Genomic DNA, 27,992 nt, shown 5'->3' on the forward strand with positions numbered 1-27,992 from the left:
CCACTATCAACAGTATAATATCCGCTTTCAACGGCGTTGATGTAAAGTAATAAATTCAACGTTTTCAATATCTCATATAGTCGTCAGATGTGAAAGATATCTATCGACCCCAAACACATATGCCAAAACTTTTAAAACGAACCCCACATATCTGTTTTGAGTACACATTTTAAACCCATGCTTGCATATTTAGTTCTGAGAAGAGGGAAAATGTAGCATTTGTACAACTTACTATTTTCACAATTTGTTCCATTGTATCCTGCAACACAACCACATTGGTAGTCGTTGACCAGGTCTGTACAGGTTCCATTGTTTTGACAAGGTTCTGGCTGGCAGTCATTGATATCTTAAATCAATATCATGTACAACCTCAATGAATACGGATAAAAAAAGAATACCCACATTCCTCCGATTTATTTTTGGATGTACAAGTACATTTTGTACACTATCGATAGCATTTAAAGTAAAACGGAAAAGGTGATCAACTCACAAACCTTAATCACCCTACAAATAATTTGAATAATATGAAACTGAAAATTTCAATCTCATCTTGCATTTTGTACTATAGAATCTGAAACAAATACCGTAATAGCAGTACTTACCGTTTTCACAGTTTGTTCCATTAAATCCAGGAACGCAATTGCAGTGGTAGTCGTTGACATCGTCTGTACAGGTTCCGTTGTTTTGACAGGGATCTGGAGAGCAGTCATCAATATCTGCAATTTGAAGAACGAATGCATACAGCAGAATCAACAGTATCAGAACAGTTTCAAACGGAATGGATGTCAACAAAAAAATCAACATTTTCAATAACTCAAATGCTCGTTAGATATCAATTAACACCAACAACGTATCCTAAACCTTAAAAAAAACCAAATATTTGATTTGTGTACAAATTCCAAAACCGATCCTTCCATATCTAGTTTTAGGAAAAATGACAACGTAGCATTTGTAGAACTTACTGTTTTCACAATTTGTTCCATTGAATCCCGCAACACAGTCGCACTGGTAGCCATTGACATTGTCTGTACAAGTTGCGTTGTTTTGACAGAGACCTGGCAAGCACTCATTGATCACTGTAATTCAAAACACAAGTTTACGCGTCAATGAGTGTAATGACTGTACTCCTAGTTCTCTTACGAAATAAAAGCAAAAACATGTAATGAGCGACCTATAAGTACAAACCTTGAGAATAAAAGAAAACTAAAACACATTCTCATGTTACATATCTCTACATTTGGCTATAACACAGTAAAATAGCACATGCATTACGTACTGTTTTCACACGCTGTTCCATTGTATCCAGGAACACATTCGCATTGGAAGTGGTTGACCTTGTCTATACAGGTTCCGTTGTTTTGACAGGGATCTTGGAAGCAGTCATCAATATCTGCAATTTCAAGAACGAATGCATACACCAAAATCCACAGTATCAGATCCGCTTTCAACGGCGTGGATGTAAAGTAATAAATTCAACATCTTCAGCATCTCATACTGTCATTAAGTGTAAAAGATATCTATCAACCTGGACAACATTTTCCAAAACTTCGAAAAAGAACCCCAAACATGCTCTTCTGTATAAATTCTTCACTCATCCTTGCATATTCACCTGTGGTTTTCAGAAGAAGGAAAACGAAGCATCTATAGAACAAACTTACTGTTTTCACAATTTGTTCCATTAAATCCCGCAACACAGTCGCACTGGTAGCCATTGACATCGTCTGTACAGGATCCGTTGTTTTGACAGGGATTTTGGGAGCAGTCATCAATATCTGCAATTTCAAAAACGAATGAATACACCACTATCAACAGTATAATATCCGCTTTCAACGGCGTTGATGTAAAGTAATAAATTCAACGTTTTCAATATCTCATATAGTCGTCAGATGTGAAAGATATCTATCGACCCCAAACACATATGCCAAAACTTTTAAAACGAACCCCACATATCTGTTTTGAGTATACATTTTAAACCCATCCTTGCATATTTAGTTCTGAGAAGAGGGAAAATGTAGCATTTGTACAACTTACTATTTTCACAATTTGTTCCATTGTATCCTGCAACACAACCACATTGGTAGTCGTTGACCAGGTCTGTACAGGTTCCATTGTTTTGACAAGGTTCTGGCTGGCAGTCATTGATATCTTAAATCAATATCATGTACAACCTCAATGAATACGGATAAAAAAAGAATACCCACATTCCTCCGATTTTTTTTTGGATGTACAAGTACATTTTGTACACTATCGATAGCATTTAAAGTAAAACGGAAAAGGTGATCAACTCACAAACCTTAATCACCCTACAAATAATTTGAATAATATGAAACTGAAAATTTCAATCTCATCTTGCATTTTGTACTATAGAATCTGAAACAAATACCGTAATAGCAATACTTACCGTTTTCACAGTTTGTTCCATTAAATCCAGGAACGCAATTGCAGTGGTAGTCGTTGACATCGTCTGTACAGGTTCCGTTGTTTTGACAGGGATCTGGAGAGCAGTCATCAATATCTGCAATTTGAAGAACGAATGCATACAGCAGAATCAACAGTATCAGAACAGTTTCCAACGGAATGGATGTTAACAAAAAAATCAACATTTTCAATAACTCAAATGCTCGTTAGACATCAATTAACACCAAAAACGTATCCTAAACCTTAAAAAAAACCAAATATTTGATTTGTGTACAAATTCCAAAACCGATCCTTCCATATCTAGTTTTAGGAAAAATGACAACGTAGCATTTGTAGAACTTACTGTTTTCACAATTTGTTCCATTGAATCCCGCAACACAGTCGCACTGGTAGCCATTGACATTGTCTGTACAAGTTGCGTTGTTTTGACAGAGACCTGGCAAGCACTCATTGATCACTGTAATTCAAAACACAAGTTTACGCGTCAATGAGTGTAATGACTGTACTCCTAGTTCTCTTACGGAATAAAAGCAAAAACATGTAATGAGCGACCTATAAGTACAAACCTTGAGAATAAAAGAAAACTAAAACACATTCTCATGTTACATATCTCTACATTTGGCTATAACACAGTAAAATAGCACATGCATTACGTACTGTTTTCACACGCTGTTCCATTAAATCCAGGAACGCAATTGCAGTGGTAGTCGTTGACATCGTCTGTACAGGTTCCGTTGTTTTGACAGGGATCTGGAGAGCAGTCATCAATATCTGCAATTTGAAGAACGAATGCATACAGCAGAATCAACAGTATCAGAACAGTTTCCGACAGAATTGATGTTAACAAAAAAATCAACATTTTGAATAACTCAAATGCTCGTTAGATATCAATTAACACCAACAACGTATCCTAAACCTTAAAAAAAACCAAATATTTGATTTGTGTACAAATTCCAAAACCGATCCTTCCATATCTAGTTTTAGGAAAAATGACAACGTAGCATTTGTAGAACTTACTGTTTTCACAATTTGTTCCATTGAATCCCGCAACACAGTCGCACTGGTAGCCATTGACATTGTCTGTACAAGTTGCGTTGTTTTGACAGAGACCTGGCAAGCACTCATTGATCACTGTAATTCAAAACACAAGTTTACGCGTCAATGAGTGTAATGACTGTACTCCTAGTTCTCTTACGGAATAAAAGCAAAAACATGTAATGAGCGACCTATAAGTACAAACCTTGATAATAAAAGAAAACTAAAACACATTCTCATGTTATATATCTCTACATTTGGCTATAACACAGTAAAATAGCACATGCATTACGTACTGTTTTCACACGCTGTTCCATTAAATCCAGGAACGCAATTGCAGTGGTAGTCGTTGACATCGTCTGTACAGGTTCCGTTGTTTTGACAGGGATCTGGAGAGCAGTCATCAATATCTGCAATTTGAAGAACGAATGCATTCAGCAGAATCAACAGTATCAGAACTGTTTCCGTCGGAATTGATGTTAATAAAAAAATCAACATTTTCAATAACTCAAATGCTCGTTAGATATCAATTAACACCAACAACGTATCCTAAACCTTAAAAAAAAACCCAAATATTTGATTTGTGTACAAATTCCAAAACCGATCCTTCCATATCTAGTTTTAGGAAAAATGACAACGTAGCATTTGTAGAACTTACTGTTTTCACAATTTGTTCCATTGAATCCCGCAACACAGTCGCACTGGTAGCCATTGACATTGTCTGTACAAGTTGCGTTGTTTTGACAGAGACCTGGCAAGCACTCATTGATCACTGTAATTCAAAACACAAGTTTACGCGTCAATGAGTGTAATGACTGTACTCCTAGTTCTCTTACGGAATAAAAGCAAAAACATGTAATGAGCGACCTATAAGTACAAACCTTGAGAATAAAAGAAAACTGAAACACATTCTCATGTTACATATCTCTACATTTGGCTATAACACAGTAAAATAGCACATGCATTACGTACTGTTTTCACACGCTGTTCCATTAAATCCAGGAACGCAATTGCAGTGGTAGTCGTTGACATCGTCTGTACAGGTTCCGTTGTTTTGACAGGGATCTGGAGAGCAGTCATCAATATCTGCAATTTGAAGAACGAATGCATACAGCAGAATCAACAGTATCAGAACAGTTTCAAACGGAATGGATGTTAACAAAAAAATCAACATTTTCAATAACTCAAATGCTCGTTAGATATCAATTAACACCAACAACGTATCCTAAACCTTAAAAAAAACCAAATATTTGATTTGTGTACAAATTCCAAAACCGATCCTTCCATATCTAGTTTTAGGAAAAATGACAACGTAGCATTTGTAGAACTTACTGTTTTCACAATTTGTTCCATTGAATCCCGCAACACAGTCGCACTGGTAGCCATTGACATTGTCTGTACAAGTTGCGTTGTTTTGACAGAGACCTGGCAAGCACTCATTGATCACTGTAATTCAAAACACAAGTTTACGCGTCAATGAGTGTAATGACTGTACTCCTAGTTCTCTTACGAAATAAAAGCAAAAACATGTAATGAGCGACCTATAAGTACAAACCTTGAGAATAAAAGAAAACTAAAACACATTCTCATGTTACATATCTCTACATTTGGCTATAACACAGTAAAATAGCACATGCATTACGTACTGTTTTCACACGCTGTTCCATTGTATCCAGGAACACATTCGCATTGGAAGTGGTTGACCTTGTCTATACAGGTTCCGTTGTTTTGACAGGGATCTTGGAAGCAGTCATCAATATCTGCAATTTCAAGAACGAATGCATACACCAAAATCCACAGTATCAGATCCGCTTTCAACGGCGTGGATGTAAAGTAATAAATTCAACATCTTCAGCATCTCATACTGTCATTAAGTGTAAAAGATATCTATCAACCTGGACAACATTTTCCAAAACTTCGAAAAAGAACCCCAAACATGCTCTTCTGTATAAATTCTTCACTCATCCTTGCATATTCACCTGTGGTTTTCAGAAGAAGGAAAACGAAGCATCTGTAGAACAAACTTACTGTTTTCACAATTTGTTCCATTAAATCCCGCAACACAGTCGCACTGGTAGCCATTGACATCGTCTGTACAGGATCCGTTGTTTTGACAGGGATTTTGGGAGCAGTCATCAATATCTGCAATTTCAAAATCGAATGAATACACCACTATCAACAGTATAATATCCGCTTTCAACGGCGTTGATGTAAAGTAATAAATTCAACGTTTTCAATATCTCATATAGTCGTCAGATGTGAAAGATATCTATCGACCCCAAACACATATGCCAAAACTTTTAAAACGAACCCCACATATCTGTTTTGAGTACACATTTTAAACCCATCCTTGCATATTTAGTTCTGAGAAGAGGGAAAATGTAGCATTTGTACAACTTACTATTTTCACAATTTGTTCCATTGTATCCTGCAACACAACCACATTGGTAGTCGTTGACCAGGTCTGTACAGGTTCCATTGTTTTGACAAGGTTCTGGCTGGCAGTCATTGATATCTTAAATCAATATCATGTACAACCTCAATGAATACGGATAAAAAAAGAATACCCACATTCCTCCGATTTATTTTTGGATGTACAAGTACATTTTGTACACTATCGATAGCATTTAAAGTAAAACGGAAAAGGTGATCAACTCACAAACCTTAATCACCCTACAAATAATTTGAATAATATGAAACTGAAAATTTCAATCTCATCTTGCATTTTGTACTATAGAATCTGAAACAAATACCGTAATAGCAGTACTTACCGTTTTCACAGTTTGTTCCATTAAATCCAGGAACGCAATTGCAGTGGTAGTCGTTGACATCGTCTGTACAGGTTCCGTTGTTTTGACAGGGATCTGGAGAGCAGTCATCAATATCTGCAATTTGAAGAACGAATGCATACAGCAGAATCAACAGTATCAGAACAGTTTCAAACGGAATGGATGTTAACAAAAAAATCAACATTTTCAATAACTCAAATGCTCGTTAGATATCAATTAACACCAACAACGTATCCTAAACCTTAAAAAAAAACCAAATATTTGATTTGTGTACAAATTCCAAAACCGATCCTTCCATATCTAGTTTTAGGAAAAATGACAACGTAGCATTTGTAGAACTTACTGTTTTCACAATTTGTTCCATTGAATCCCGCAACACAGTCGCACTGGTAGCCATTGACATTGTCTGTACAAGTTGCGTTGTTTTGACAGAGACCTGGCAAGCACTCATTGATCACTGTAATTCAAAACACAAGTTTACGCGTCAATGAGTGTAATGACTGTACTCCTAGTTCTCTTACGAAATAAAAGCAAAAACATGTAATGAGCGACCTATAAGTACAAACCTTGAGAATAAAAGAAAACTAAAACACATTCTCATGTTACATATCTCTACATTTGGCTATAACACAGTAAAATAGCACATGCATTACGTACTGTTTTCACACGCTGTTCCATTAAATCCAGGAACACATTCGCATTGGAAGTGGTTGACCTTGTCTATACAGGTTCCGTTGTTTTGACAGGGATCTTGGAAGCAGTCATCAATATCTGCAATTTCAAGAACGAATGCATACACCAAAATCCACAGTATCAGATCCGCTTTCAACGGCGTGGATGTAAAGTAATAAATTCAACATCTTCAGCATCTCATACTGTCATTAAGTGTAAAAGATATCTATCAACCTGGACAACATTTTCCAAAACTTCGAAAAAGAACCCCAAACATGCTCTTCTGTATAAATTCTTCACTCATCCTTGCATATTCACCTGTGGTTTTCAGAAGAAGGAAAACGAAGCATCTGTAGAACAAACTTACTGTTTTCACAATTTGTTCCATTAAATCCCGCAACACAGTCGCACTGGTAGCCATTGACATCGTCTGTACAGGATCCGTTGTTTTGACAGGGATTTTGGGAGCAGTCATCAATATCTGCAATTTCAAAAACGAATGAATACACCACTATCAACAGTATAATATCCGCTTTCAACGGCGTTGATGTAAAGTAATAAATTCAACGTTTTCAATATCTCATATAGTCGTCAGATGTGAAAGATATCTATCGACCCCAAACACATATGCCAAAACTTTTAAAACGAACCCCACATATCTGTTTTGAGTATACATTTTAAACCCATCCTTGCATATTTAGTTCTGAGAAGAGGGAAAATGTAGCATTTGTACAACTTACTATTTTCACAATTTGTTCCATTGTATCCTGCAACACAACCACATTGGTAGTCGTTGACCAGGTCTGTACAGGTTCCATTGTTTTGACAAGGTTCTGGCTGGCAGTCATTGATATCTTAAATCAATATCATGTACAACCTCAATGAATACGGATAAAAAAAGAATACCCACATTCCTCCGATTTTTTTTTGGATGTACAAGTACATTTTGTACACTATCGATAGCATTTAAAGTAAAACGGAAAAGGTGATCAACTCACAAACCTTAATCACCCTACAAATAATTTGAATAATATGAAACTGAAAATTTCAATCTCATCTTGCATTTTGTACTATAGAATCTGAAACAAATACCGTAATAGCAATACTTACCGTTTTCACAGTTTGTTCCATTAAATCCAGGAACGCAATTGCAGTGGTAGTCGTTGACATCGTCTGTACAGGTTCCGTTGTTTTGACAGGGATCTGGAGAGCAGTCATCAATATCTGCAATTTGAAGAACGAATGCATACAGCAGAATCAACAGTATCAGAACAGTTTCCAACGGAATGGATGTTAACAAAAAAATCAACATTTTCAATAACTCAAATGCTCGTTAGACATCAATTAACAGCAACAACGTATCCTAAACCTTAAAAAAAACCAAAAATTTGATTTGTGTACAAATTCCAAAACCGATCCTTCCATATCTAGTTTTAGGAAAAATGACAACGTAGCATTTGTAGAACTTACTGTTTTCACAATTTGTTCCATTGAATCCCGCAACACAGTCGCACTGGTAGCCATTGACATTGTCTGTACAAGTTGCGTTGTTTTGACAGAGACCTGGCAAGCACTCATTGATCACTGTAATTCAAAACACAAGTTTACGCGTCAATGAGTGTAATGACTGTACTCCTAGTTCTCTTACGGAATAAAAGCAAAAACATGTAATGAGCGACCTATAAGTACAAACCTTGAGAATAAAAGAAAACTAAAACACATTCTCATGTTACATATCTCTACATTTGGCTATAACACAGTAAAATAGCACATGCATTACGTACTGTTTTCACACGCTGTTCCATTAAATCCAGGAACGCAATTGCAGTGGTAGTCGTTGACATCGTCTGTACAGGTTCCGTTGTTTTGACAGGGATCTGGAGAGCAGTCATCAATATCTGCAATTTGAAGAACGAATGCATACAGCAGAATCAACAGTATCAGAACAGTTTCCAACGGAATGGATGTTAACAAAAAAATCAACATTTTCAATAACTCAAATGCTCGTTAGATATCAATTAACACCAACAACGTATCCTAAACCTTAAAAAAAAACCAAATATTTGATTTGTGTACAAATTCCAAAACCGATCCTTCCATATCTAGTTTTAGGAAAAAGGACAACGTAGCATTTGTAGAACTTACTGTTTTCACAATTTGTTCCATTGAATCCCGCAACACAGTCGCACTGGTAGCCATTGACATCGTCTGTACAAGTTGCGTTGTTTTGACAGAGACCTGGCAAGCACTCATTGATCACTGTAATTCAAAACACAAGTTTACGCGTCAATGAGTGTAATGACTGTACTCCTAGTTCTCTTACGGAATAAAAGCAAAAACATGTAATGAGCGACCTATAAGTACAAACCTTGAGAATAAAAGAAAACTAAAACACATTCTCATGTTACATATCTCTACATTTGGCTATAACACAGTAAAATAGCACATGCATTACGTACTGTTTTCACACGCTGTTCCATTGTATCCAGGAACACATTCGCATTGGAAGTGGTTGACCTTGTCTATACAGGTTCCGTTGTTTTGACAGGGATCTTGGAAGCAGTCATCAATATCTGCAATTTCAAGAACGAATGCATACACCAAAATCCACAGTATCAGATCCGCTTTCAACGGCGTGGATGTAAAGTAATAAATTCAACATCTTCAGCATCTCATACTGTCATTAAGTGTAAAAGATATCTATCAACCTGGACAACATTTTCCAAAACTTCGAAAAAGAACCCCAAACATGCTCTTCTGTATAAATTCTTCACTCATCCTTGCATATTCACCTGTGGTTTTCAGAAGAAGGAAAACGAAGCATCTGTAGAACAAACTTACTGTTTTCACAATTTGTTCCATTAAATCCCGCAACACAGTCGCACTGGTAGCCATTGACATCGTCTGTACAGGATCCGTTGTTTTGACAGGGATTTTGGGAGCAGTCATCAATATCTGCAATTTCAAAAACGAATGAATACACCACTATCAACAGTATAATATCCGCTTTCAACGGCGTTGATGTAAAGTAATAAATTCAACGTTTTCAATATCTCATATAGTCGTCAGATGTGAAAGATATCTATCGACCCCAAACACATATGCCAAAACTTTTAAAACGAACCCCACATATCCGTTTTGAGTATACATTTTAAACCCATCCTTGCATATTTAGTTCTGAGAAGAGGGAAAATGTTGCATTTGTACAACTTACTATTTTCACAATTTGTTCCATTGTATCCTGCAACACAACCACATTGGTAGTCGTTGACCAGGTCTGTACAGGTTCCATTGTTTTGACAAGGTTCTGGCTGGCAGTCATTAATATCTTAAATCAATATCAAGTACAACCTCAATGAATACGGATAAAAAAAGAATACCCACATTCCTCCGATTTATCTTTGGATGTACAAGTACATTTTGTACACTATCGATAGCATTCAAAGTAAAACGGAAAAGGTGATCAACTCACAAACCTTAATCACCTTACAAATAATTTGAATAATATGAAACTGAAAATTTCAATCTCATCTTTGCATTTTGTACTATTGAATCTGAAACAAATACCGTAATAGCAGTACTTACCGTTTTCACAGTTTGTTCCATTAAATCCAGGAACGCAATTGCAGTGGTAGTCGTTGACATCGTCTGTACAGGTTCCGTTGTTTTGACAGGGATCTGGAGAGCAGTCATCAATATCTGCAATTTGAAGAACGAATGCATACAGCAGAATCAACAGTATCAGAACAGTTTCCGACGTAATGGATGTTAAGAAATAAATTTAACATTTTCAATATCTCAAACGCTCGTTAGATATCAATTAACATTAACAACGTATCCTAGACTTTCAACAACAAAAAAACAAACCCAAATATCCGATTTGTGTACAAATTCTAAAACCCATCCTTGCATATCTAGTTCTAGGAAAAAGGACAACGTAGCATTTGTAGAACTTACTGTTTTCACAATTTGTTCCATTGAATCCCGCAACACAGTCGCACTGGTAGCCATTGACATCGTCTGTACAAGTTGCGTTGTTTTGACAGAGACCTGGCAAGCACTCATTGATCACTGTAATTCAAAACACAAGTTTACGCGTCAATGAGTGTAATGACTGTACTCCTAGTTGTCTTACGGAATAAAAGCAAAAACATGTAATGAGCGGCCTATAAGTACAAACCTTCAGTTTGAAACAAAACTAAAACATATTCTCATGTTTCATATCTCTACATTTTGCTTTAAGGCAGAAATAAAGCACATGCATTACGTACTGTTTTCACACGTTGTTCCATTGTATCCAGGAACACATTCGCATTGGAAGTGGTTGACATGGTCTATACAGCTTCCGTTGTTTTGACAGGGATCTTGGAAGCAGTCATCAATATCTGCAATTTCAAGAACGAATGCATACAACAAAAATCCACAGTATCAGAGCCGTTTTCAACGATGTGGATGTAGGTAATAAATTCTACATCTTCAGTATCTCATACAGTCATTAAGTGTAAAAGATATTTATCAACCTGGACAACATTTTTCAAAACTTTGAAAAAGAACCCCAAGCATGCTCTTCTGTATAACTTCTTCACTCATCCTTCCATATTCACCTGTGATTTTCAGAAGAAGGAAAACGAAGCATCCGTAGAACTAACTTACTGTTTTCACAATTTGTTCCATTAAATCCCGCAACACAGTCGCACTGGTAGCCATTGACATTGTCTGTACAGGTTCCGTTGTTTTGACAGGGATCTTGGGAGCAGTCATCAATATCTGCAATTTCAAAAAAGAATGAATACACCAGTATCAACAGTATCAGATCCCTTTTCAACGGCATTGATGTTAAGTAATAAATTCAACGTTTTCAATATCTCATATAGTCGTCAGATGTGAAAGATATCTATCGACCCCAAATACATATGCCAAAACTTTTAAAACGAACCCCACATATCCGTTTTGAGTATACAGTTTAAACCCATCATTGCATATTAAGTTCTGAGAAGAGGGAAAATGTAGCATTTGTACAACTTACTATTTTCACAATTTGTTCCATTGTATCCTGCAACACAACCACATTGGTAGTCGTTGACCAGGTCTGTACAGGTTCCATTGTTTTGACAAGGTTCTGGCTGGCAGTCATTGATATCTTAAATCAATATCAAGTACATCCTCAATGAATACGGATAAAAAAAGAATACCCACATTCCTCCGATTTACATGTATCTTTGGATGTACAAGTACATTTTGTACACTATCGATAGCATTTAAAGTAAAACGGAAAAGGTGATCAACTCACAAACCTTAATCACCCTACAAAAATTTGAATAATATGAAACTGAAAATTTCAATCTCATCTTTGCATTTTGTACTATTGAATCTGAAACAAATACCGGAATAGCAGTACTTACCGTTTTCACAGTTTGTTCCATTAAATCCAGGAACGCAATTGCAGTGGTAGTCGTTGACATCGTCTGTACAGGTTCCGTTGTTTTGACAGGGATCTGGAGAGCAGTCATCAATATCTGCAATTTGAAGAACGAATGCATATAGCAGAATCAACAGTATCAGAACAGTTTCCGACGTAATGGATGTTAAGAAATAAATTTAACATTTTCAATATCTCAAACGCTCGTTAGATATCAATTAACATTAACAACGTATCCTAGACTTTCAACAACAAAAAACAAACCCAAATATCCGATTTGTGTACAAATTCTAAAACCCATCCTTGCATATCTAGTTCTAGGAAAAAGGACAACGTAGCATTTGTAGAACTTACTGTTTTCACAATTTGTTCCATTGAATCCCGCAACACAGTCGCACTGGTAGCCATTGACATCGTCTGTACAAGTTGCGTTGTTTTGACAGAGACCTGGCAAGCACTCATTGATCACTGTAATTCAAAACACAAGTTTACGCGTCAATGAGTGTAATGACTGTACTCCTAGTTCTCTTACGGAATAAAAGCAAAAACATGTAATGAGCGACCTATAAGTACAAACCTTCAGTTTGGAACAAAACTAAAACATATTCTCATGTTTCATATCTCTACATTTTGCTTTAAGGCAGAAATAAAGCACATGCATTACGTACTGTTTTCACACGTTGTTCCATTGTATCCAGGAACACATTCGCATTGGAAGTGGTTGACATGGTCTAAACAGCTTCCGTTGTTTTGACAGGGATCTTGGAAGCAGTCATCAATATCTGCAATTTCAAGAACGAATGCATACAACAAAAATCCACAGTATCAGAGCCGTTTTCAACGATCTGGATGTAGGTAATAAATTCTACATCTTCAGTATCTCATACAGTCATTAAGTGTAAAAGATATTTATCAACCTGGACAACATTTTCCAAAACTTTGAAAAAGAACCCCAAACATGCTCTTCTGTATAAATTCTTCACTCATCCTTGCATATTCACCTGTGATTTTCAGAAGAAGGAAAACGAAGCATCCGTAGAACTAACTTACTGTTTTCACAATTTGTTCCATTAAATCCCGCAACACAGTCGCACTGGTAGCCATTGACATTGTCTGTACAGGTTCCGTTGTTTTGACAGGGATCTTGGGAGCAGTCATCAATATCTGCAATTTCAAAAACGAATGAATACAGCAGAATCAACAGTATCAGAACAGTTTCCAACGTAATGGATGTTAAGAAATAAATTTAACATTTTCAATATCTCAAACGCTCGTTAGATATCAATTAACATTAACAACGTATCCTAGACTTTCAACAACAAAAAACAAACCCAAATATCCGATTTGTGTACAAATTCTAAAACCCATCCTTGCATATCTAGTTCTAGGAAAAAGGACAACGTAGCATTTGTAGAACTTACTGTTTTCACAATTTGTTCCATTGAATCCCGCAACACAGTCGCACTGGTAGCCATTGACATCGTCTGTACAAGTTGCGTTGTTTTGACAGAGACCTGGCAAGCACTCATTGATCACTGTAATTCAAAACACAAGTTTACGCGTCAATGAGTGTAATGACTGTACTCCTAGTTCTCTTACGGAATAAAAGCAAAAACATGTAATGAGCGACCTATAAGTACAAACCTTCAGTTTGGAACAAAACTAAAACATATTCTCATGTTTCATATCTCTACATTTTGCTTTAAGGCAGAAATAAAGCACATGCATTACGTACTGTTTTCACACGTTGTTCCATTGTATCCAGGAACACATTCGCATTGGAAGTGGTTGACATGGTCTAAACAGCTTCCGTTGTTTTGACAGGGATCTTGGAAGCAGTCATCAATATCTGCAATTTCAAGAACGAATGCATACAAAAAAAATCCACAGTATCAGAGCTGTTTTCAACGATCTGGGTGTAGGTAATAAATTCTACATCTTCAGTATCTCATACAGTCATTAAGTGTAAAAGATATTTATCAACCTGGACAACATTTTCCAAAACTTTGAAAAAGAACCCCAAGCATGCTCTTCTGTATAAATTCTTCACTCATCCTTGCATATTCACCTGTGATTTTCAAAGAAGGAAAACGAAGCATCCGTAGAACTAACTTACTGTTTTCACAATTTGTTCCATTAAATCCCGCAACACAGTCGCACTGGTAGCCATTGACATTGTCTGTACAGGTTCCGTTGTTTTGACAGGGATCTTGGGAGCAGTCATCAATATCTGCAATTTCAAAAAAGAATGAATACACCAGTATCAACAGTATCAGATCCCTTTTCAACGGCATTGATGTTAAGTATTAAATTCAACGTTTTCAATATCTCATATAGTCGTCAGATGTGAAAGATATCTATCGACCCCAAACACATATGCCAACACTTTTAAAACGAACCCCACATATCCGTTTTGAGTATACAGTTTAAACCCATCATTGCATATTTAGTTCTGAGAAGAGGGAAAATGTAGCATTTGTACAACTTACTATTTTCACAATTTGTTCCATTGTATCCTGCAACACAACCACATTGGTAGTCGTTGACCAGGTCTGTACAGGTTCCATTGTTTTGACAAGGTTCTGGCTGGCAGTCATTGATATCTTAAATCAATATCAAGTACAACCTCAATGAATACGGATAAAAAAAGAATACCCACATTCCTCCGATTCATCTTTGGATGTACAAGTACATTTTGTACACTATCGATAGCATTCAAAGTAAAACGGAAAAGGTGATCAACTCACAAACCTTAATCACCTTACAAATAATTTGAATAATATGAAACTGAAAATTTCAATCTCATCTTTGCATTTTGTACTATTGAATCTGAAACAAATACCGTAATAGCAGTACTTACCGTTTTCACAGTTTGTTCCATTAAATCCAGGAACGCAATTGCAGTGGTAGTCGTTGACATCGTCTGTACAGGTTCCGTTGTTTTGACAGGGATCTGGAGAGCAGTCATCAATATCTGCAATTTGAAGAACGAATGCATACAGCAGAATCAACAGTATCAGAACAGTTTCCAACGTAATGGATGTTAAGAAATAAATTTAACATTTTCAATATCTCAAACGCTCGTTAGATATCAATTAACATTAACAACGTATCCTAGACTTTCAACAACAAAAAACAAACCCAAATATCCGATTTGTGTACAAATTCTAAAACCCATCCTTGCATATCTAGTTCTAGGAAAAAGGACAACGTAGCATTTGTAGAACTTACTGTTTTCACAATTTGTTCCATTGAATCCCGCAACACAACCACATTTGTAGTCGTTGACCAGGTCTGTACAGGTTCCATTGTTTTGACAAGGTTCTGGCTGGCAGTCATTGATATCTTAAATCAATATCAAGTACATCCTCAATGAATACGGATAAAAAAAGAATACCCACATTCCTCCGATTCATCTTTGGATGTACAAGTACATTTTGTACACTATCGATAGCATTTAAAGTAAAACGGAAAAGGTGATCAACTCACAAACCTTAATCACCTTACAAATAATTTGAATAATATGAAACTGAAAATTTCAATCTCATCTTTGCATTTTGTACTATTGAATCTGAAACAAATACCGTAATAGCAGTACTTACCGTTTTCACAGTTTGTTCCATTAAATCCAGGAACGCAATTGCAGTGGTAGTCGTTAACATCGTCTGTACAGGTTCCGTTGTTTTGACAGGGATCTGGAGAGCAGTCATCAATATCTGCAATTTGAAGAACGAATGCATACAGCAGAATCAACAGTATCAGAACAGTTTCCAACGTAATGGATGTTAAGAAATAAATTTAACATTTTCAATATCTCAAACGCTCGTTAGATATCAATTAACAATAACAACGTATCCTAGACTTTCAACAACAAAAAACAAACCCAAATATCCGATTTGTGTACAAATTCTAAAACCCATCCTTGCATATCTAGTTCTAGGAAAAAGGACAACGTAGCATTTGTAGAACTTACTGTTTTCACAATTTGTTCCATTGAATCCCGCAACACAGTCGCACTGGTAGCCATTGACATCGTCTGTACAAGTTGCGTTGTTTTGACAGAGACCTGGCAAGCACTCATTGATCACTGTAATTCAAAACACAAGTTTACGCGTCAATGAGTGTAATGACTGTACTCCTAGTTCTCTTACGGAATAAAAGCAAAAACATGTAATGAGCGACCTATAAGTACAAACCTTCAGTTTGGAACAAAACTAAAACATATTCTCATGTTTCATATCTCTACATTTTGCTTTAAGGCAGAAATAAAGCACATGCATTACGTACTGTTTTCACACGTTGTTCCATTGTATCCAGGAACACATTCGCATTGGAAGTGGTTGACATGGTCTAAACAGCTTCCGTTGTTTTGACATGGATCTTGGAAGCAGTCATCAATATCTGCAATTTCAAGAACGAATGCATACAACAAAAATCCACAGTATCAGAGCCGTTTTCAACGATCTGGATGTAGGTAATAAATTCTACATCTTCAGTATCTCATATAGTCATTAAGTGTAAAAGATATTTATCAACCTGGACAACATTTTCCAAAACTTTGAAAAAGAACCCCAAGCATGCTCTTCTGTATAAATTCTTCACTCATCCTTGCATATTCACCTGTGATTTTCAGAAGAAGGAAAACGAAGCATCCGTAGAACTAACTTACTGTTTTCACAATTTGTTCCATTAAATCCCGCAACACAGTCGCACTGGTAGCCATTGACATTGTCTGTACAGGTTCCGTTGTTTTGACAGGGATCTTGGGAGCAGTCATCAATATCTGCAATTTCAAAAAAGAATGAATACACCAGTATCAACAGTATCAGATCCCTTTTCAACGGCATTGATGTTAAGTATTAAATTCAACGTTTTCAATATCTCATATAGTCGTCAGATGTGAAAGATATCTATCGACCCCAAACACATATGCCAACACTTTTAAAACGAACCCCACATATCCGTTTTGAGTATACAGTTTAAACCCATCATTGCATATTTAGTTCTGAGAAGAGGGAAAATGTAGCATTTGTACAACTTACTATTTTCACAATTTGTTCCATTGTATCCTGCAACACAACCACATTGGTAGTCGTTGACCAGGTCTGTACAGGTTCCATTGTTTTGACAAGGTTCTGGCTGGCAGTCATTGATATCTTAAATCAATATCAAGTACAACCTCAATGAATACGGATAAAAAAAGAATACCCACATTCCTCCGATTCATCTTTGGATGTACAAGTACATTTTGTACACTATCGATAGCATTTAAAGTAAAACGGAAAAGGTGATCAACTCACAAACCTTAATCACCTTACAAATAATTTGAATAATATGAAACTGAAAATTTCAATCTCATCTTTGCATTTTGTACTATTGAATCTGAAACAAATACCGTAATAGCAGTACTTACCGTTTTCACAGTTTGTTCCATTAAATCCAGGAACGCAATTGCAGTGGTAGTCGTTAACATCGTCTGTACAGGTTCCGTTGTTTTGACAGGGATCTGGAGAGCAGTCATCAATATCTGCAATTTGAAGAACGAATGCATACAGCAGAATCAACAGTATCAGAACAGTTTCCAACGTAATGGATGTTAAGAAATAAATTTAACATTTTCAATATCTCAAACGCTCGTTAGATATCAATTAACATTAACAACGTATCCTAGACTTTCAACAACAAAAAACAAACCCAAATATCCGATTTGTGTACAAATTCTAAAACCCATCCTTGCATATCTAGTTCTAGGAAAAAGGACAACGTAGCATTTGTAGAACTTACTGTTTTCACAATTTGTTCCATTGAATCCCGCAACACAGTCGCACTGGTAGCCATTGACATCGTCTGTACAAGTTGCGTTGTTTTGACAGAGACCTGGCAAGCACTCATTGATCACTGTAATTCAAAACACAAGTTTACGCGTCAATGAGTGTAATGACTGTACTCCTAGTTCTCTTACGGAATAAAAGCAAAAACATGTAATGAGCGACCTATAAGTACAAACCTTCAGTTTGGAACAAAACTAAAACATATTCTCATGTTTCATATCTCTACATTTTGCTTTAAGGCAGAAATAAAGCACATGCATTACGTACTGTTTTCACACGTTGTTCCATTGTATCCAGGAACACATTCGCATTGGAAGTGGTTGACATGGTCTAAACAGCTTCCGTTGTTTTGACAGGGATCTTGGAAGCAGTCATCAATATCTGCAATTTCAAGAACGAATGCATACAACAAAAATCCACAGTATCAGAGCCGTTTTCAACGATCTGGATGTTGGTAATAAATTCTACATCTTCAGTATCTCATACAGTCATTAAGTGTAAAAGATATTTATCAACCTGGACAACATTTTCCAAAACTTTGAAAAAGAACCCCAAGCATGCTCTTCTGTATAAATTCTTCACTCATCCTTGCATATTCACCTGTGATTTTCAGAAGAAGGAAAACGAAGCATCCGTAGAACTAACTTACTGTTTTCACAATTTGTTCCATTAAATCCCGCAACACAGTCGCACTGGTAGCCATTGACATTGTCTGTACAGGTTCCGTTGTTTTGACAGGGATCTTGGGAGCAGTCATCAATATCTGCAATTTCAAAAAAGAATGAATACACCAGTATCAACAGTATCAGATCCCTTTTCAACGGCATTGATGTTAAGTATTAAATTCAACGTTTTCAATATCTCATATAGTCGTCAGATGTGAAAGATATCTATCGACCCCAAACACATATGCCAACACTTTTAAAACGAACCCCACATATCCGTTTTGAGTATACAGTTTAAACCCATCATTGCATATTTAGTTCTGAGAAGAGGGAAAATGTAGCATTTGTACAACTTACTATTTTCACAATTTGTTCCATTGTATCCTGCAACACAACCACATTGGTAGTCGTTGACCAGGTCTGTACAGGTTCCATTGTTTTGACAAGGTTCTGGCTGGCAGTCATTGATATCTTAAATCAATATCAAGTACAACCTCAATGAATACGGATAAAAAAAGAATACCCACATTCCTCCGATTTATCTTTAGATGTACAAGTACATTTTGTACACTATCGAGAGCATTTAAAGTATAACAGAAAAGGTTCCGTTGTTTTGACAGGGATATGGGGAGCAGTTATCGATATCTGCAGTTTCAAGATTTCAAGAACCAAGTCAATGATTACTAATAAATGAAATGCTTTGTGTTCACTACTCTTTCCAGGTGCTAATACATTTGTTGACATCCATCAAAATATGATGCTCATGTAACAAACAAACAAAAATACTTTTTTTCCCAGATGGGCGATTAGCAGTTTCAAAATGCAAAATGAAAGAAAAATTAATTACATATAGAAACTGCTACTCGACCAAAGTAAGAACACGAACAACCCATATGAACACAATTTACATTCAAAAGGTTTAAGCGATCATTTGTTACCATTTGTGCAATTTGTTCCATCAAACCCGGCTGTGCAATTACATTGATAATCATTAATCAGATCTATACATGTTCCGTTGTTTTGACACGGCTGCTTTTCACATTCGTCGATATCTGAAAGGAGGAACGTGAAAGGTATTAACTTTCTCGAACTAATCAATACAAATGTCTCATTTTCAATACGATACCTCGTTTGGTGATCGACTCACAAACCAAAGGCAGCATTCAAAATGAACCAAAATGAAAAACAAATACATACAAAACTTACAAACTTTGGTGCATGTTCATCTTAAACAAATACTGAGTATAAAATGTGCAGTACTTACTATTTTCACAATTTGTTCCATTAAATCCAGAAACACAGTCGCACCGGTAGGCATTAACAAGGTCGGTACAAGTCCCGTTGTTTAGACAAATACCTGGCAAGCACTCATTGATCACTGCAATTCCGAATAAGAGTTCACTGATCACTATGGATAACACAGTTCAACACGATTTATATATTCAAAGCTGCATTTGCTATATTTTCAATACCTCATGTGTTAGAAGGAAAAATAACAATCCACTACGACCATTTTATTTGATTGACTGAGAAGACATTTACAAGCAGCTACTGCATGTAGCTCGTACACATTGATGAGTGTAGAGTTCCGATCAAAACAAAATAAGCATATGAAATACGTACTGTTTTCACAATTTGTTCCGTTGAATCCAGGAGCACAAACGCAATAGTATTCGTTGACCAGGTCTGTACAAGTTCCGTTGTTTTGACAGGGACCTTGGGAGCACTCGTCAATATCTGCAATTTCATCAACAAATTCATTATTTCAAGGTAAAAGAAAAAGTTTAATCTTCACATGCTTCATATTACACTACCTTCCTCAATATTTGTCGATACCATAATAAATTCATGAAATACTTGAGGAAACAGCGATATGTTCCCCCATTTTCACAAACAAAAGGATGTGCGCAATCATGTTGCTTACTGTTTTCACAATTTGTTCCATTGAATCCTGCAACACAGTCACATTGGTAGTCGTTGACAAGGTCTGTACAAGTTCCATTGTTTTGACAAGGCTCTGCTTGGCAGTCATTGATATCTATAATCAATTTCAAGTAAAACCACAATCAGTACCGATAAAAAAGAATGCCTATATTGCATTCGATAAATCATCGGATACAAAAGGAATGTTTAAGCAATCTCAATATCTTATTAAATAAATGGAAAAAGTGATCCAACTCACAAATCTTTACACATCTTACGTATTAATTGAATAATATGAAACTGACTATTCAACGATTAGAAATAAATGAAATACTTTGTGTTCACTACTGCTTGCATGTGCTAATACATTTGTTGCCATCCATCAAAATATGATGCTCATGTAACAAACAAACAAAAATACTTTTTTTCCCAGATGGGCGATTAGCAGTTTCAAAATGCAAAATGAAAGAAAAATTAATTACATATAAAAACTGCTACTCGACCAAAGTAAGAACACGAACAACCCATATGAATACAATTTACATTCAAAGGGTTTGAGCTATCATTTTTTACCATTTGTGCAGTTTGTTCCATCAAACCCGGCTGTGCAATTACACTGATAATCATTAATCAGATCTATACAAGTGCCGCTGTTTTGACATGGCTGCGTTTCACATTCGTCGATATCTGAAAGGAGGAACGTGAAAGATATCTACTCACTCCAGCTAATCAATACAAATGTCTCATTTTCAATACGGTTCCTCGTTTGGTGATCGACTCACAAACCAAAGGCAGCATTAAAAATGAACCAAAATGAAAATCAAATACATACAAAACTTACAAACTTTGGTGCATGTTCATCTTAAACAAATACTGAGTATGAAATATGCAGTACTTACTATTTTCACAATTTGTTCCATTAAGTCCAGAAACACAGTCGCACCGGTAGGCATTAACAAGGTCGGTACAAGTCCCGTTGTTTAGACAAATACCTGGCAAGCACTCATTGATCACTGCAATTCCGAATAAGAGTTCACTGATCACTATGGATAACACAGTTCAACACGATTGATATATTCAAAGCTGCATTTGCTATATTTTCAATACCTCATGTGTTAGAAGGAAAAATAACAATCCACTACGACTATTTTATTTGATTGACTGAGAAGACATTTACAAGCAGCTACTACATGTAGCTCGTACACATTGATGAGTGTAGTGTTCCGATCAAAACAAAATAAGCATATGAAATACGTACTGTTTTCACAATTTGTTCCGTTGAATCCAGGAGCACAAACGCAATAGTATTCGTTGACCAGGTCTGTACAAGTTCCGTTGTTTTGACAGGGACCTTGGGAGCACTCGTCAATATCTGCAATTTCATCAACAGATTCATTATTTCAAGGTAAAAGAAAAAGTTTAATCTTCACATGCTTCATATTACACTACCTTCCTCAATATTTGTCGATACCATAATATATTCATGAAATACTTGAGGAAACAGCGATATGTTCCCCCATTTTCACAAACAAAAGGATGTGCGCAATCATGTTGCTTACTGTTTTCACAATTTGTTCCATTGAATCCTGCAACACAGTCACATTGGTAGTCGTTGACAAGGTCTGTACAAGTTCCATTGTTTTGACAAGGCTCTGCTTGGCAGTCATTGATATCTATAATCAATTTCAAGTAAAACCACAATCAGGACCGATAAAAAAGAATGCCTATATTGCATTCGATAAATCATCGGATACAAAAGTAATCTTTAAGCAATCTCAATATCTTATTAAATAAATGGAAAAAGTGATCCAACTCACAAATCTTTACACATCTTACGTATTAATTGAATAATATGAAACTGACTATTCAACGATTAGAAATAAATGAAATACTTTGTGTTCACTACTGCTTGCATGTGCTAATACATTTGTTGCCATCCATCAGAATATGATGCTCATGTAACAAACAAACAAAAATACTTTTTTTCCCAGATGGGCGATTAGCAGTTTCAAAATGCAAAATGAAAGAAAAATTAATTACATATAGAAACTGCTACTCGACCAAAGTAAGAACACGAACAACCCATATGAATACAATTTACATTCAAAAGGTTTGAGCTATCATTTTTTACCATTTGTGCAGTTTGTTCCATCAAACCCGGCTGTGCAATTACACTGATAATCATTAATCAGATCTATACAAGTGCCGCTGTTTTGACATGGCTGCGTTTCACATTCGTCAATATCTGAAAGGAGGAACGTGAAAGAAATCTACTCACTCCAGCTAATCAATACAAATGTCTCATTTTCAATACGGTTCCTCGTTTGGTGATCGACTCACAAACCAAAGGCAGCATTCAAAATGAACCAAAATGAAAAACAAATACATACAAAACTTACAAACTTTGGTGCATGTTCATCTTAAACAAATACTGAGTATAAAATATGCAGTACTTACTATTTTCACAATTTGTTTCATTAAATCCAGAAACACAGTCGCACCGGTAGGCATTAACAAGGTCGGTACAAGTCCCGTTGTTTAGACAAATACCTGGCAAGCACTCATTGATCACTGCAATTCCGAATAAGAGTTCACTGATCACTATGGATAACACAGTTCAACACGATTGATATATTCAAAGCTGCATTTGCTATATTTTCAATACCTCATGTGTTAGAAGGAAAAATAGCAATCCACTACGACCATTTTATTTGATTGACTGAGAAGACATTTACAAGCAGCTACTACATGTAGCTCGTACACATTGATGAGTGTAGTGTTCCGATCAAAAGAAGCATATGAAATACGTACTGTTTTCACAATTTGTTCCGTTGAATCCAGGAGCACAAACGCAATAGTATTCGTTGACCAGGTCTGTACAAGTTCCGTTGTTTTGACAGGGACCTTGGGAGCACTCGTCAATATCTGCAATTTCATCAACAGATTCATTATTTCAAGGTAAAAGAAAAAGTTTAATCTTCACATGCTTCATATTACACTACCTTCCTCAATATTTGTCGATACCATAATATATTCATGAAATACTTGAGGAAACAGCGATATGTTCCCCCATTTTCACAAACAAAAGGATGTGCGCAATCATGTTGCTTACTGTTTTCACAATTTGTTCCATTGAATCCTGCAACACAGTCACATTGGTAGTCGTTGACAAGGTCTGTACAAGTTCCATTGTTTTGACAAGGCTCTGCTTGGCAGTCATTGATATCTATAATCAATTTCAAGTAAAACCACAATCAGGACCGATAAAAAAGAATGCCTATATTGCATTCGATAAATCATCGGATACAAAAGTAATCTTTAAGCAATCTCAATATCTTATTAAATAAATGGAAAAAGTGATCCAACTCACAAATCTTTACACATCTTACGTATTAATTGAATAATATGAAACTGACTATTCAACGATTAGAAATAAATGAAATACTTTGTGTTCACTACTGCTTGCATGTGCTAATACATTTGTTGCCATCCATCAGAATATGATGCTCATGTAACAAACAAACAAAAATACTTTTTTTCCCAGATGGGCGATTAGCAGTTTCAAAATGCAAAATGAAAGAAAAATTAATTACATATAGAAACTGCTACTCGACCAAAGTAAGAACACGAACAACCCATATGAATACAATTTACATTCAAAAGGTTTGAGCTATCATTTTTTACCATTTGTGCAGTTTGTTCCATCAAACCCGGCTGTGCAATTACACTGATAATCATTAATCAGATCTATACAAGTGCCGCTGTTTTGACATGGCTGCGTTTCACATTCGTCGATATCTGAAAGGAGGAACGTGAAAGATATCTACTCACTCCAGCTAATCAATACAAATGTCTCATTTTCAATACGGTTCCTCGTTTGGTGATCGACTCACAAACCAAAGGCAGCATTCAAAATGAACCAAAATGAAAAACAAATACATACAAAACTTACAAACTTTGGTGCATGTTCATCTTAAACAAATACTGAGTATAAAATATGCAGTACTTACTATTTTCACAATTTGTTCCATTAAATCCAGAAACACAGTCGCACCGGTAGGCATTAACAAGGTCGGTACAAGTCCCGTTGTTTAGACAAATACCTGGCAAGCACTCATTGATCACTGCAATTCCGAATAAGAGTTCACTGATCACTATGGATAACACAGTTCAACACGATTGATATATTCAAAGCTGCATTTGCTATATTTTCAATACCTCATGTGTTAGAAGGAAAAATAACAATCCACTACGACCATTTTATTTGATTGACTGAGAAGACATTTACAAGCAGCTACTACATGTAGCTCGTACACATTGATGAGTGTAGTGTTCCGATCAAAAGAAGCATATGAAATACGTACTGTTTTCACAATTTGTTCCGTTGAATCCAGGAGCACAAACGCAATAGTATTCGTTGACCAGGTCTGTACAAGTTCCGTTGTTTTGACAGGGACCTTGGGAGCACTCGTCAATATCTGCAATTTCATCAACAGATTCATTATTTCAAGGTAAAAGAAAAAGTTTAATCTTCACATGCTTCATATTACACTACCTTCCTCAATATTTGTCGATACCATAATATATTCATGAAATACTTGAGGAAACAGCGATATGTTCCCCCATTTTCACAAACAAAAGGATGTGCGCAATCATGTTGCTTACTGTTTTCACAATTTGTTCCATTGAATCCTGCAACACAGTCACATTGGTAGTCGTTGACAAGGTCTGTACAAGTTCCATTGTTTTGACAAGGCTCTGCTTGGCAGTCATTGATATCTATAATCAATTTCAAGTAAAACCACAATCAGGACCGATAAAAAAGAATGCCTATATTGCATTCGATAAATCATCGGATACAAAAGTAATCTTTAAGCAATCTCAATATCTTATTAAATAAATGGAAAAAGTGATCCAACTCACAAATCTTTACACATCTTACGTATTAATTGAATAATATGAAACTGACTATTCAACGATTAGAAATAAATGAAATACTTTGTCTTCACTACTGCTTGCATGTGCTAATACATTTGTTGCCATCCATCAGAATATGATGCTCATGTAACAAACAAACAAAAATACTTTTTTTCCCAGATGGGCGATTAGCAGTTTCAAAATGCAAAATGAAAGAAAAATTAATTACATATAGAAACTGCTACTCGACCAAAGTAAGAACACGAACAACCCATATGAATACAATTTACATTCAAAAGGTTTGAGCTATCATTTTTTACCATTTGTGCAGTTTGTTCCATCAAACCCGGCTGTGCAATTACACTGATAATCATTAATCAGATCTATACAAGTGCCGCTGTTTTGACATGGCTGCGTTTCACATTCGTCGATATCTGAAAGGAGGAACGTGAAAGATATCTACTCACTCCAGCTAATCAATACAAATGTCTCATTTTCAATACGGTTCCTCGTTTGGTGATCGACTCACAAACCAAAGGCAGCATTCAAAATGAACCAAAATGATAAACAAATTCATACAAAACTTACAAACTTTGGTGCATGTTCATCTTAAACAAATACTGAGTATAAAATATGCAGTACTTACTATTTTCACAATTTGTTCCATTAAATCCAGAAACACAGTCGCACCGGTAGGCATTAACAAGGTCGGTACAAGTCCCGTTGTTTAGACAAATACCTGGCAAGCACTCATTGATCACTGCAATTCCGAATAAGAGTTCACTGATCACTATGGATAACACAGTTCAACACGATTTATATATTCAAAGCTGCATTTGCTATATTTTCAATACCTCATGTGTTAGAAGGAAAAATAACAATCCACTACGACCATTTTATTTGATTGACTGAGAAGACATTTACAAGCAGCTACTACATGTAGCTCGTACACATTGATGAGTGTAGTGTTCCGATCAAAACAAAATAAGCATATGAAATACGTACTGTTTTCACAATTTGTTCCGTTGAATCCAGGAGCACAAACGCAATAGTATTCGTTGACCAGGTCTGTACAAGTTCCGTTGTTTTGACAGGGACCTTGGGAGCACTCGTCAATATCTGCAATTTCATCAACAGATTCATTATTTCAAGGTAAAAGAAAAAGTTTAATCTTCACATGCTTCATATTACATTACCTTCCTCAATATTTGTCGATACCATAATATATTCATGAAATACTTGAGGAAACAGCGATATGTTCCCCCATTTTCACAAACAAAAGGATGTGCGCAATCATGTTGCTTACTGTTTTCACAATTTGTTCCATTGAATCCTGCAACACAGTCACATTGGTAGTCGTTGACAAGGTCTGTACAAGTTCCATTGTTTTGACAAGGCTCTGCTTGGCAGTCATTGATATCTATAATCAATTTCAAGTAAAACCACAATCAGTACCGATAAAAAAGAATGCCTATATTGCATTCGATAAATCATCGGATACAAAAGCAATTTTTAAGCAATCTCAATATCTTATTAAATAAATGGAAAAAGTGACACGTCTTACGTATTAATTGAATAATATGAAACTGACTATTCAACGATTAGAAATAAATGAAATACTTTGTGTTCACTACTGCTTGCATGTGCTAATACATTTGTTGCCATCCATCAAAATATGATGCTCATGTAACAAACAAACAAAAATACTTTTTTTCCCAGATGGGCGATTAGCAGTTTCAAAATGCAAAATGAAAGAAAAATTAATTACATATAGAAACTGCTACTCGACCAAAGTAAGAACACGAACAACCCATATGAATACAATTTACATTCAAAAGGTTTGAGCTATCATTTTTTACCATTTGTGCAGTTTGTTCCATCAAACCCGGCTGTGCAATTACACTGATAATCATTAATCAGATCTATACAAGTGCCGCTGTTTTGACATGGCTGCGTTTCACATTCGTCGATATCTGAAAGGAGGAACGTGAAAGATATCTACTCACTCCAGCTAATCAATACAAATGTCTCATTTTCAATACGGTTCCTCGTTTGGTGATCGACTCACAAACCAAAGGCAGCATTCAAAATGAACCAAAATGATAAACAAATTCATACAAAACTTACAAACTTTGGTGCATGTTCATCTTAAACAAATACTGAGTATAAAATATGCAGTACTTACTATTTTCACAATTTGTTTCATTAAATCTAGAAACACAGTCGCACCGGTAGGCATTAACAAGGTCGGTACAAGTCCCGTTGTTTAGACAAATACCTGGCAAGCACTCATTGATCACTGCAATTCCGAATAAGAGTTCAC

At 35.9% G+C, this 27,992-nt stretch overlaps 3 protein-coding genes across 3 annotated transcripts; all 3 read right to left on the minus strand.

Moving 5' to 3' along the window:
* Positions 1-2,298: 2,298 nt before the first annotated feature.
* LOC136275601 (fibropellin-1-like) lies at positions 2,299-5,092 on the minus strand. Its single transcript, XM_066085194.1, has 10 exons — positions 5,059-5,092; positions 4,786-4,899; positions 4,426-4,539; positions 4,112-4,225; positions 3,750-3,863; positions 3,436-3,549; positions 3,076-3,189; positions 2,762-2,875; positions 2,402-2,515; positions 2,299-2,303 (listed from the first exon to the last, which is right to left on the minus strand). Exons 1-10 carry the CDS (start codon positions 5,090-5,092, stop codon positions 2,299-2,301), a joined length of 951 nt encoding a protein of 316 aa, XP_065941266.1.
* A 2,829-nt stretch (positions 5,093-7,921) lies between these two features.
* LOC136275602 (fibropellin-3-like) lies at positions 7,922-9,366 on the minus strand. Its single transcript, XM_066085195.1, has 6 exons — positions 9,333-9,366; positions 9,060-9,173; positions 8,699-8,812; positions 8,385-8,498; positions 8,025-8,138; positions 7,922-7,926 (listed from the first exon to the last, which is right to left on the minus strand). The coding sequence occupies exons 1-6, from the start codon at positions 9,364-9,366 to the stop codon at positions 7,922-7,924; spliced, it is 495 nt and encodes a 164-aa protein (XP_065941267.1).
* Positions 9,367-15,085: 5,719 nt separating this feature from the next.
* Positions 15,086-16,680, minus strand: LOC136275603 (fibropellin-3-like). The gene is made up of 6 exons (XM_066085196.1): positions 16,632-16,680; positions 16,307-16,420; positions 15,936-16,049; positions 15,565-15,678; positions 15,194-15,307; positions 15,086-15,093 (listed from the first exon to the last, which is right to left on the minus strand). The coding sequence occupies exons 1-6, from the start codon at positions 16,678-16,680 to the stop codon at positions 15,086-15,088; spliced, it is 513 nt and encodes a 170-aa protein (XP_065941268.1).
* Positions 16,681-27,992: the final 11,312 nt, after the last annotated feature.

This window comes from Magallana gigas, chromosome 5 (assembly GCF_963853765.1).
Source record: "Magallana gigas chromosome 5, xbMagGiga1.1, whole genome shotgun sequence".
In the NCBI taxonomy this organism is placed as follows: Eukaryota; Metazoa; Mollusca; class Bivalvia; order Ostreida; family Ostreidae; genus Magallana; species Magallana gigas.

Bases quoted from the DNA above. Each gene is read 5' to 3' on its own strand.
- LOC136275601 (XM_066085194.1), bottom strand. From the start codon at position 5,092: ATGCATGTGCTATTTTACTGTGTTATAGCCAAAT. The intron at 4,226-4,425 runs GTACGTAATGCA...TTTGAATTACAG, and splicing joins TGGAACAGCGTGTGAAAACA to TGATCAATGAGTGCTTGCCA. The intron at 3,864-4,111 runs GTAAGTTCTACA...TTCAAATTGCAG, and splicing joins TGGAACAAATTGTGAAAACA to ATATTGATGACTGCTCTCCA.
- LOC136275603 (XM_066085196.1), bottom strand. From the start codon at position 16,680: ATGTCAACCACTTCCAATGCGAATGTGTTCCTGGATACAATGGAACAA. The intron at 16,421-16,631 runs GTGTGAAAACAG...TTTGAATTACAG, and splicing joins CCTGGATACAATGGAACAAC to TGATCAATGAGTGCTTGCCA. The intron at 15,679-15,935 runs GTAAGTACTGCT...TATTGATTTAAG, and splicing joins TGGAACAAACTGTGAAAACG to ATATCAATGACTGCCAGCCA.
- LOC136275602 (XM_066085195.1), bottom strand. From the start codon at position 9,366: ATGCATGTGCTATTTTACTGTGTTATAGCCAAAT. The intron at 8,499-8,698 runs GTACGTAATGCA...TTTGAATTACAG, and splicing joins TGGAACAGCGTGTGAAAACA to TGATCAATGAGTGCTTGCCA. The intron at 8,139-8,384 runs GTAAGTTCTACA...TTCAAATTGCAG, and splicing joins TGGAACAAATTGTGAAAACA to ATATTGATGACTGCTCTCCA.